Source organism: Asterias rubens, chromosome 2 (genome assembly GCF_902459465.1).
Source record: "Asterias rubens chromosome 2, eAstRub1.3, whole genome shotgun sequence".
In the NCBI taxonomy this organism is placed as follows: Eukaryota; Metazoa; Echinodermata; class Asteroidea; order Forcipulatida; family Asteriidae; genus Asterias; species Asterias rubens.
The window spans coordinates 17,715,837-17,728,365 of NC_047063.1; the positions used below are offsets into that span (position 1 = coordinate 17,715,837).

General features: G+C 37.6%; 1 protein-coding gene across 3 annotated transcripts in view; it reads left to right on the plus strand.

The window, feature by feature from the left end:
• The window catches only part of LOC117306818, a 35,356-nt gene that overhangs the window by 12,478 nt on the left and 10,349 nt on the right, over positions 1-12,529 (plus strand). For all 3 annotated transcript variants that reach the window (XM_033791347.1, XM_033791348.1, XM_033791350.1), the window contains exons 2-6: positions 1,134-1,191; positions 2,727-2,897; positions 4,110-4,231; positions 8,508-8,640; positions 10,735-10,788. In XM_033791347.1, the coding sequence (XP_033647238.1) occupies positions 1,134-1,191; positions 2,727-2,897; positions 4,110-4,231; positions 8,508-8,640; positions 10,735-10,788 (538 nt within the window). The remainder of the gene's footprint in view (positions 1-1,133; positions 1,192-2,726; positions 2,898-4,109; positions 4,232-8,507; positions 8,641-10,734; positions 10,789-12,529) is intronic.

Below are 12,529 nucleotides of genomic sequence, written 5' to 3' on the forward strand. Positions count from 1 at the left end.
CTTGATTAAATTGAGATCCGGGTTCATGTATTGATTTCAATTGATAGCAAATGAACTTTAGACTTTGCCTACTGTGCAGACATTATAACATACTTCACACCATAATCCATGATCCATGGCTCATTGCTTGTTCAAACATGTACAACAAACATTTACTGTAGAGATTGTTTGAAATTGAAAATTTTTCAGTATTTGGGGAATTGGGGAAGGGTGGTGTGCATGGAGAAGGAAAGTTTAATGTTGATTTGAATAAATAATAATTAGTTAGTTGGGGTCTTAAATAATTGTTGAAGGGTGGTAATGAATTTTCATTTCAGCATAGTAGGCAAAGAAACAAATTCTGCACAGTAGGTTCGTAAAGAACCAAATTCTGCTGCATGTTTAAAAAAATAATACATAAAGTGTAGCTGTTGCCCCTTACTTTTGGTCTTAAATTTTGTTTAAAGACAGTGGACACTATTGGTAATTGCTGTATCTCAACATATGCACAAAATAACAAACCTGTGATAATTTCAGCTCAATCGGTCATCGAATTTGCGAGATAATAATGAAAGAAAAAACACTCTTGTCGCACGAAGTTAAGTGCTTTCTGATGCTTGATTTCAAGACCTCAAGTTCTAAATCTGAGGTCTCAAAATCAAATTCATGGAAAATTACTTCTTTCTCGAAAACTACGTTATTTCCGAGGGAGCCGTTTCTCACAATGTTTTATACTATTAACCTCTCCTCATTATCCATTACCAAGTAAGTTTTTATGCTAATAATTATTTTGAGTAATTACCAATAGTGTCCACTGCCTTTAAGTGTAGATTTACAAGGGTCTTAAAGTCTTAAATTGATTAGGTTTGGGGTGCCGTGGCTGAGCGGATAAGAGCACCGAACTCAAGCACAGGTGTTTCTGTTCTGCAGAGTGTGGGTTCGATTCCCGGTCGTGACACTTGTGTCCCTGAGTAAAAAAAGATTATTATTAAATACCTTGTTATTTCTCTGGGGTTCTTTGGTGACGAAGTGATCAAGTTCACATTTCTCAGAACCCTTGGCTTAACAACCAACATGAATGAATGAATTAAATTAACTGGAATCTTTGTTTATGAATCTGAATATTCTTGTGTTATTATTTTATCTGTCTGCAGACGACCACTCAGAATGGAACACAGTTTTGTGAAACATTTTTCCATACAAATGCATTTGGTAAGTTTTGATACATAGTATAGTTTGTTTTCTCTTTTTCTTTGTGTCTTTGTTTGTTTGGACGATCTTCCCGTTAAGTGAACTCTGCAATTTCCTATCTACAAGGGGATATAAACAAGCTGGCAATAGCCATCTCTCTCATACAAGCATTTGTTTAACGTCTATGATTTATGAATTGTACAAATCAAAAGATGGTTTTGTAGGATGCGCTTATACTACCTCTATCATCTTTATACCAAGTATAAGCTTTTGGATAAGCCTACACAAGTTTGTTTTCGGGTCGCTACTAAGGTTTGACTCTACCTTTAAAGCCTGACCAATAAGCTAGTAAAATTTGTGATTGTACTTGGGTTTTTGGGGGGAGGAGGAACTGCTGGAATTTTAAAGTTTTTGACAGCCCCTGTTCCTTATTGCTATAATAATTGGACTTGGTCAAATAGTTCATTTGTGACCCACTCTGTGAAAATGAGTCAGATGTCGCCCAATGGATTTTAAGTTATGGACAGTTTAATGGTGGGGGGGAAGTTACTTTTTAAGATCTTTATTTGCATGGTTAACCTTTAGAACACTTACTTTTAGGCAATAAAGCTATGAATACAACAATTTTGTGATCATACTTGTATGTCTAGTTTGTATACTTTAAATGGTAGTTTAAAACATCACTTTACTTGTAATTCGTTTTTTTCAGAAAAAATTATGTATTGGCTAATTTCAAACGGGTGTAACTCAGCAACGCGACACACCCCCAAAGCTTAGACTTATACCAAATAACTGCTGCTGGTGTGTTCTTTCCAGCCATGCATACAACTCAATTCATGAAATTGTCAACATCTGACTCATTTTCACTTTGCGGGTCACATTTGTGTATATTCAAGGTCTGCTAGGAAACCACATCTCCTAGGTTATACATTTTTAGAAGTAGCAAAGGTTTAAAGGGAAGGTACGCGTTTGGTAATTACTCAGAACAAATATTAACTTAAAAACTGTTGATAGTATAAAATTCTGTTTAACCATTTTGTTGATAGTATAAAAATCTGTTGATAGTAAAATTCTGTTGATAGTATAAAACATTGTGAGAAACAGCTAGAAGTCTTTTTATTTATTAATCTGAAAGCACACAAATTCGTCCAACAAGGGTGTTTCCATCATTTCTCCCAACTCCGATGACCAGTTGAGCTCAAATTTTCACAGGTTTGTTATTTTATGCATATGTTGAGATTCACAAAGTGAGAACACTGGTCTTTGACAATTACCAATAGTGTTCTTTCCCTTTAACATCTCAGGTGCACATTAGTGTTTAAATGTAACCGATACTTATAGAAAGACTCTGCTAGGGTCGAAACATCAGGCCATTATGAGAAGCTTTTTTCTTGCAATATTTTCAGTGTATACAAGTTTTAAATTTAAATGTAAATTCATCTCAATTCCGCTTGGCCGCTAAGATATTTTGTTTTTTTTAGCAATAAACCCATCAATAATATTAAAAGTAATCGTTTTGTTTTCACAAATGTTACAAATTTGCCTCCATTCTGCAGACACTTGTCCGAATCGTTTCGTTCTTCAAGATGGCTTTGATAATGACGACAGACCAAAGCCACCCGAGAGCATCTCTGTGGAAGATATAAGCAAGAATTTCCTATCATCAGAAACTGGCGAGATGGAACAGTATACCTGCTTAAGGATCTCCGCAGAAATTGACCAATACGGTAAGTTTAGAACCCAGTTTCAAAGAGCTGCCGTTTAAAGGCTCTAGACGCATTGTGGTAATTACTCAAAAATTAAAGCAATTACTACTTAATGTATTTCATTTATAACTAGTTCAAGACTTTAATAGTATGAGTCAATTCAATGATGGCTTGCTTTTTGCTTTTTGGTATATTGTCGGTACACTTCAAGCGCTGGTGCTTCTGTTCAGGAGGGTGTGGGTTTGAATCCCAGTCATGACACTTGCAAGACACTTATCTATAATTGATTCTCTTCACCCAGGGCCAAATGGGTACCTGTCAGGGCAGAGATGGTGGACACTATTGGTAATTACTCAAAATAATTATTACCATAAAACCTTACGTGGTGACGAGTAATGGGGAGAGGTTGATGGTATAAAACATTGTGAGAAACGGCTCCCTCTGAAGTGCCATAGTTTTTGCGAAAGAAGTAGATTTCCACAAATTTGATTTCGAGACCTCAGATTTAGAACTTGAGGTCTCGAAATCAACCATCTAAACGCACATAACTTCGTGTGACAAGGGGTTTTTTTTTCTTTCATTATTATCTCGCAACTTCAATGACCGATTGAGCTCAAATTTTCACAGGTTAGTTATTTTATGCATATGTTGAGATACACCAACTGTGAAGGCTAGTCTTTGACAATTACCAATAGTGTCCACTGTCTTTAAGGCCCAGTGACCAAGGGTAATAATGTTGCAAGCACTTTGAGATGCCCTTCGGCCGTGAAAAGCGATATATAAAAACTGGTTATCATCATCATTATCCCACCCAGTACTTAAGCAGCATGCAACATCAGAGTCAAGCATTCTCCAGAAGACGATCAGAGCATACTGATCGAAACGTCGAGTTAATCCAACGGTTCTTTTTAGAAGCACCCCAACTCATTCAGGGATTCATTACATGGTGTTAACGCAAACTCTTCTATATCTTATTTCCACCATGCAAAGTTTCAAATCCTACTTATCATCATTATCATAAACAGGGTTTGCATTCAATTCATAATTCAAGTATCACTATTAGTGTGGGGACAAAAACACAAAATTTCTCCAAACTCTTTTAGGGGGAAGGGAAGGATGTTGAAAACATATATATATTTTTGTACGCTTGTGAAAATGTTGTTAGTTGTGAACAACTCCTAATATAAATTGTCTTTTGATTTAAAAATTGGTTTTTCTTTTTCGGCATTGTAGCTGCATCAAAAGTGAAGGGGATTCAGATATCACTACGAGGGAAGGAGCAACCAGATCTTTCTAAGTTCCTTTGCTTCAGCATGAACTTCAGCAGTGGTCTACAATACAGTTCTGTGGAAAGGGTGAGCATAAAAATCAAAAGTGGTAGCCGTTCTAACTTCTTGATAATAGTAGTAATAATAATTATAATAATAATAATAATAGTAATAATAGAAAGAATAGAAGAGCGGTAATGGGTTCTTAATTTGCCCATTTGCCCATTTAAAACCAGCAGGGTCTAAACAGCCTTTTAAGAACAGGTCACTGCTCTTTTATTCCCATTCATAAATGTCCTTTTGTTCAAAAAACGAAAACAGTTTCAAAATCTGTGCTAATCCCAAAAGTTTTTGAAGTTTGTAAATTTTTAAAAACTTTAAATCCTGCTGCAGAGATACCAACATACACGATTTGGGCGTAGCAAATACGATTTCGAGCCGTGACTACGACGCTACGATAATACTCAATAAAACACGCTAAACAAGCCGGCCAATATAATTTTATTAAATCGTACAATACATGCAAACAACTAATGAACTATTAAGTGGAAATAAAAATTAAGAAAAATATCAAAACAATTGTAACAGAAAAGAAAAAAACACTTTTAATTTTAGAACGCAGTGTTGAATAATAGCGGCGAATTCAATCGAACAATGTACGTGTCTCGACGTAATGATTGTTGCGTGCCCTCCCCCGCTGGCTGGCCGGCTGAGTGTGCATTTTTTACGCTAGTGCATTTCTGCTAGATAGTACCCATTGATCTCTATTACATGATGGGGGGAATAGTGCACACGTGCGTGGGGAATGAGGTTGTGTGTGAGCTAACGTACGTGTCACAGTAACCTCATTCCTCATGTATCCACTATTATTGTGCCCACGCTGGCTGTACATGTACTTTATCGAAGCTTGGCAAAAAAAGTACGAAATAATGGCGACAAAAAAAGGAGACCTTCTGAACAAAAATACCTTCAACTGAGTGGCCTGTGAGGTCTAAGCTAGACAGTTTCCATGTTTTCCTACCAGTAATTGTAGCGTCGATGTCCAGACAATGCCCAGACAATGCCCAAAATACGGACACGTATTTTTTTTGCCCAAAATCCGGACACGTTTTTTTTTTTTTTTTTTTTTTTTTCTCCTCACTCTCCCAATAGCTTGTTGTTGCGTTTCTGATCATTAAAACAAAAACATTTAAGTAAGGCCACCCTTTTTTATGTTACATTTAAGTAAGACCACCCTTTTTTATGTTACATTTATTTTTGAAACATAGTCAGAAGATGAGGGAAATCAGGGTTTTTTTTTCAATTTTTTTTTTCACTGGCCATTATAAACATTTGTAGCTGTTCTGTTGATGCATACAGGTAATTGTTATTTCACAACAATGCCTGAAAATGAGCTAATTAGCATTGTAGAGAGTAATAGAAAGATCGGTTTAGGGAGCCAAAGCTGCGTTCGCCCTTAACATTTGGGAGATGCTACTCTTTTTTAAAATTCAATGTTGGCATCTCTGCTGCTGTAGTGAATTGTTCTTGTTCAACCCCAAATCAAAAGTTAAATGACACAACTCATACCCAAATGAGACAATAATACTCCATTAGGGGACTTGAAGTTGTCTTACTAAAGAGATTAAAAGCAGTGGACACTATTGGTAATTACTCAAAATAATTGATAGCATAAAACCATACTTGGTAACAAGTAATGGGAGCGGTTGGTAGTATAACACACTGTGAGAAACGGCTCCCTCTGAAGTGGAGTAGTTTGAGAAAGAAGTAATTTTCCACAAATTTGATTTTGAGTTCTCAGATTTAGAATTTGAGGTATCGAAATCAAGCATCTAAAAGCACACAAGAGATGGGGGGTAATTCTTTGTGGTGTTCTCGCTGGTGCAAATCTTTGTGTAAACCATTCTTGGTTCTGAAGCTTGACCGGTTTGATTATTTATCATTACCTATAGACTGTTTAGTACAGATAACGGTAATTTTGGCACATTTGATTTGTGACTTTGCCTCATTGTCATTCATGTAGCCAACTTCAGCAACATGTCATCATTGCAAATGTGGTATCCTTTTAAAGAGGAACACCTCAGCTTTGCATTTATATATAACTTAATACCAACAGATAGCTTCCTCAAACCCTTAGTCTGCCGTATTCCTTCCTTCATCAAGGATACCAAAGACTTTCTCCACAAACTAGATGAGGTCAAGCACCAAATACCTGACTCTGCTATTTTGGTTACTTTTGATGTTTCATCACTGTATACTAACATACCCCATCATGAAGGCATGAGTGCATGTGTCTCTGCCCTCAATGCTAGTAATCAGTCCCGCCCCTCAGTGAGTCATGTTAAGGAACTCATGAGCCACATTCTAATGAAGAATAATTTCACATTTTCTGACAGGCATTTTCTACAGGTACAGGGTACTGCCATGGGTACCAAAATGGCACCCTCATATGCTAACCTATTCATGTCTCAGTTGGAGGACAGACTCCTGTCCTCCGCCCCCAACCGACCACTAGTTTGGTGGAGATTTATTGATGATATTTTCTCCATCTGGTGTGGTGACCAAGACAGCTTGGATGAGTTTATTGACCATATCAACTCATTTCACCCCACCATAAAGTTCACTACCGAACAATCTCTCACCAGTGTGAACTTTCTAGATGTGACAATAACCAAGTCTCCTAATGGCCTTGTCACAGATGTTTACAGTAAACCCACCGACACCCACCAGTACCTTCTCTCCAATAGCTGTCACCCTAGTCACTGTAAGAAGGCAATTGCTTACAGTCAGGCCTTACGTATCAGGCGTATCTGTTCCACAGATACCCTGTACAAGAGGCGCTCATCAGAGCTAAGGAAACACCTTGTATCTAGGGGACACAGCGAACGTAGGGTCCAACTTGCTATCAACAGGGCTCTCAACGTACCTCGTCATACTCTGTTGACTAACACGGGAGCTAAAAAAGCTCCTACCAATAGAGTTGCTTTGGTCACCACTTTCCACCCCAAACTACCCAAACTTCCCTCAATTCTCAATAATAACATGCCTATACTTCACTCCTCCAGCAGGTTACACTCAGCAATCACTGAGGTTCCCATGGTTGCATTCCGCCGCCCTAAGAACCTTGGTGACATACTAGTCAGGGCCAAACTTCCCCCAGGTACAGTCCAAACACAACCCCCGACAGATATACTGGGCTGTCACAAATGTACCCGTTCCAAATGCAAAACGTGTCTGCACATTAAGCCCTCACTTAAGGTGAAGAGTCATACCACTGGCTCTTCATACAACATCAAGACAGACTCTGAATGCAGCACGTCTAATGTAGTCTATGTCATATCATGTAAGAGATGTGGGCTACAATATGTGGGAGAGACTAAGACCAAACTTAGTCTTCGCTTTGCGAATCATGTCTCTTCCATAAAGACTAAGAAACCGTACCCAGTCTCTATCCACTTCAACATCCCCAATCATAGTGTCATTGATGTTGAACTTCTGGTGATTGAAGCTTGCAATGGTGATGACACACACCGCAAGAATAGAGAATCACACTGGATTCACCAACTCAAGACAGTCAAACCCTTTGGACTTAACATAAACACTGGTGTTAAATAACTTCTCATTACCCTCCACTTCACTTCTGCCTAAGAACTTATATGTTGTATATATTCTGTACATAAAGTATAAATTAACCTAGTTTAAAGTTGTTTTTATAAATTCATCACTGTAACTATCTGATGTAAGTAACCCCCCCCCCCTTTTTCCACAGGTCCCTCATACCTTTTTTTAAAAATCATCATACCTTTGATCTTGCTATTCTTATTAATTGACCATTGTTAGTTGCATCATGATGCAACTTGCTCTCTAATCCTACCCTTTCATGTCTCCCTGCATTGTTGTCGAACAATACTTTTACCACTTTTATGGTCCAGTAACCCTTCCTTTCATTCTAAACATCCTTTGTCCTCGCCACTCCACTCCTATTGGTTCATAGCCACCAATATTGTTTCTGAAATAGGAACTTTGATTGGCTGTTATTTTCCCGCTTCTTTCTGGATCCTTTCCTTAATCCCTTTCCCCCTCTCTTTTTCTATAAATGGATATGTATTTGTTTGTACTTGTTTTATGCCTCTGAAGAAGGTCCGGATTGGATCGAAAGCTAAGGCCATCTACCCTATTCATTATACTTAATACCAACAGAGTAATAAATGATAAAAATATACTTGATTGAAATTCTTAACTTTTTGTGAGCAGTTTATGTTGAGATACAGCAAGTGAGAAGACTGGTCTTTGACAATTACCAATAGTGTCCAATAGTGTCCAGTGTCTTTAAACAATTTTTGTGATGTTTCCTCTTCTTTAGCACATCATTACCAGTGAATGCTTTTGCGGTTTGAGGCCCCAACGAATGTATAACGTATCAGTAACAACAATGCCAGTGGATGAGCTTGATGGTGTCCATGTCACAACTAAATCTAAAATTCACTCAACAACTGGTAAGATTATTGAAGTTTTTTTTAGAAAGACTCTGCTAGGGTCAAAACGACCGGCCTATAACTATTTTTTGAAGTATTTTGCTGTCACAATATCAAGGTTGCACATTGTCTTTGGATTGGGCGCTTTGAGGCTATACAAAGAATTTGTTTTTTAAAGAATATGGTCAGTACGATTCTTTGTATGTGTAATGTTGCACACTATCCCTTGAAAATGTCTGGTTTTTAATGTAATTTCATGACAGAAGATGGGTGCCATTTTGTAGAACTAAATTATTTTACTCCACAAAGTGGCGAACTGTATGTTCCACTGTTATATTTTGAAGATACTAAAATCTCTGGCCTGTGATCCAGTGTCAAGTTCAAGTTCAAGAGGTAATGCAATGAGACACTTTAGTGTCTCGCTGATATTCCCCCCAAAAATATCAACGTGAAAATTGAAATGTGACTCACTTATTAGAGATTGTCTCAAAGTGTTGTCTGTAAATGAGGGAATGAAAGGGTAGCGGCGAGTTTTTTAACGACCGTTTAAAACCGGCAGGGTCGTGGCCATGTGCAAGGGCCTTTATCGCACGGCAACAACCCTGCAAGGTTTTAAACGGCCATTAATGAACGAGTCACTACCCCTTTATTTCCATTCATTAATGCTTTTTTGGTTTAAAGGCGTAATAAAGTAAGAAACTTATCCATTTTCCGACGTGCTTGAGCCCTGCACATTCATGTGTAGCATTTTTATGACTGAGACAGTTTTCGTATTATGCTTCGTGCGCGTAGTCTTGGTGCAAGATGTTTGTCGTTTTCCTTTCACACACAGCGCGGCCAATTCACCGACAGCGACCGCCCCGCTTGTAACGAAAAACGTCTAGCACCAAGACTAGCGCATAGTGTCCGAAAACAACCTGTTATAAACAGAGCTCCAGCTGGTCATTATCAACCGTTTAAACACCCGCACGTGACGCGCTCTCCACTTATAGGAATACAAAAAGTGTCTGAGGTATTTATAAGATACTTTTTATTGTAGGGTATATGTTTGGTAGTCACTCCTAAATATAATGGCAACAAAAACTTACTTAGTTAGAAGTAAAGCAGCTTTTTTTTTTTTTTTTTTTTAGATATAAAGCATTTTGAGGATCATTTTACTTTGGTTGTGGTAAAGTATATCAATTTTTATCCCTAATGAGTTGGGATGGTTCTGAAAAGAACTGTTGGTTTCAACTCCAGTTGAAACCTGTAGTATTCAGAAGGAGTTGAAACCAACGGTTCTTTTCAGAACCACTCAAACTCGTTAGAGATAGTCATTACATGGTGTTACCGCAAACCTTTCTATATCGTATTTCCACCATGCAAAGTTTCAAATCCTACCAATATTTACAGCTTTCTCCAGAAGACGGATCAGAGCATACTGATTGAAATGCAAGTTAAAACCAACGGTTCTTTTCAGAACCACCCCAACTCATTAGAGATGGTCTTTACATGGTGTTACCGTAAACCTTTCTATACTATAATATTTATCCCCAACAAAAATTCATTCTGTGAACCCTTACTGTGAGTTATTTTTTTCAGATCGTCTATTCCAATTATGGATTATTCTTCCTCAGATATCTCAAAAGCACAACCACCTTAAAGACACTGGACACTATTGGTAATTGTCAAAGACCAGTCTTCTCACTAGGTGTATCTCAACATATGCATAAAATAACAAACAAAATTTGAGCTTGATTGGTCGTCGGAGTAAGTTGCGAGATAACTATGAAAGAAAAAAACACCCTTGTCACACGAAGTTGTGTGCTTTCAGATGCTTGATTTCGAGACCTTAAATTCTAAACTTGAGGTCTCAAAATCAAATTCATGGAAAATTACTTCTTTCTCGAAAACTACTTCACTTCAGAGGGAGCCGTTTCCCACATTGTTTTGTATCAACCTCTCCCCATTAGTCGTTACCAAGTAAGGTTTTATGCTAATAATTATTTTGAGTAGTTACCAATAGTGTCCACTGCCTTTAAGAAATTTTGCATCACATCTGATGGCATGAATAAACGCCAACTTTTTGATTTGTTATTATCATTAGATTTCTGTGTGATCAAACTTCGTTTTTAGGTTGTAGCGATGCCGACAAAATAAATGACGCCCGCTGTTACAAGAGTGAAGAAGGTAAGTCGCTTGGAGCCATATTCAATATAGTCTGAGGCACCTGGCTGGAAAAAATGTGTTCCTACATTTCATGTAGAGCCCAAGGCACCATTCAGAAACATAAATGTAATTGTTGTTTTTCAATATTTGTTTGCCGAACCAATCATGATATTCGGTTTCCAAATTTTTGATTCTCTCTTTTGATTGTTTGTTTTGTTTTCTGGGTTAAGCAAAGAAACACTTACAATAGAATCAATGACCTCTAGATTAACAAGTCAGCACTTTACAGACTGAGCTATCTAACCCTTTGTTGGGGGTCTCCCTATTTTGTCAGTACATGCATGTATCTTGTTCCGGGGTTTCAGTCAGAAGCCATACAACTGTTAACTGCCGAGTAGCCAGGATCACACCCAAGTTTACAAAACAATCGGGAAGCTGGAGCTTTGTTAGTTTTATTTAAAGCCATTGGACACTTTCGGTACAGAAAAAAGAAAAGATTTACAAATAATTTACAGGGTTTACAGAAGGTAATGGTAAAAGACTTCTCTTGAAATATTATTCCATGAAATGCTTTACTTTTTGAGAAAACATTAAAACAATATCAATGTCTTGATAACGAGAATTACGGATTTATTTTAAACACATGTCATGACACGGCAAAACGTGCGGAAAACAAGGGTGGGTTTTCCCGTTATTTTCTCCCGACTCCGATGACCGATTGAGCCTAAATTTTCACAGGTTTGTTATTTTATATATAAGTTGTGATACACGAAGTGTGGGACTTGGACAATACTGTTTACCGAAAGTGTCCAATGGCTTTAACAACTTTATTTGAAATAAAATGTTGCTTTTTAACTTTTTATCTTTGACCCACCCATGTTTTTTTTTTGGGGGGGGGGGAAATGAAAATTCTGAACTGCTCCAGAGTTTGGACAAGGTCATAACTTAAACCGCATGTAAAGATTTCTGTTTGTATCTTGCATGAGAACTGTCATGCCTTTTGCATTTTGCATTTAATCCATAGAAATATAACCCCAAGAAAGCTGAGTGTCTCATTGTGCCTGCGGTTTCGTTGTGATACCATTTTTATGGACGCACATACGCAATTTTTTTATGCATGTATGGCAAAATATTTTGTCTTTAATTGACGTCATTGTTGACCAATGAACACACTAGAAGTGGTCTATGTGCGCTGACATCATGTCCTTTTGCCATACACGCGTGTCACGTGATGCTCATTTTGCTATACACGCGTGTCGCGTGATGATCATTTTGCTATACAAGCGTGTTGCTCGATGATCATTTTGCCATACACTCGTGTCGCACAGTGGTATCGATACGCTGCGTCTACAGACTACACAGAGGGTGGACAAGCTCAGCGTTCTCCGGGTTCTATTTCTATGATTTAATTCTAACTGCAGCTTCTAAGAAAATGGCTGATATTCATGCCTGATTAGGGGGCTGTGGCTACAGCTGCATCATGCTTTGAAGTAACAGCCACAGCTGTTGCCACTAGTTTGGATATAGAAGAGTGACATTAGAAATTTGTGAGTTGAGAAGTATATTCCCGGTGGAGTTTTTAGAGGAAGGTCATTCAAATTCCTGTCGTGCATCAGGCTTTTTATACGACTAATTAAAACTAATCACCGTATATTAGTTTAAATTGTTATCTAAAACTTTAAATCTTTAATCTAGTAATTTCTACTATTTTTTTTTTTAAGTTACTTCCTACAGTTACTTCCTAATATAGGAAGTATATTAC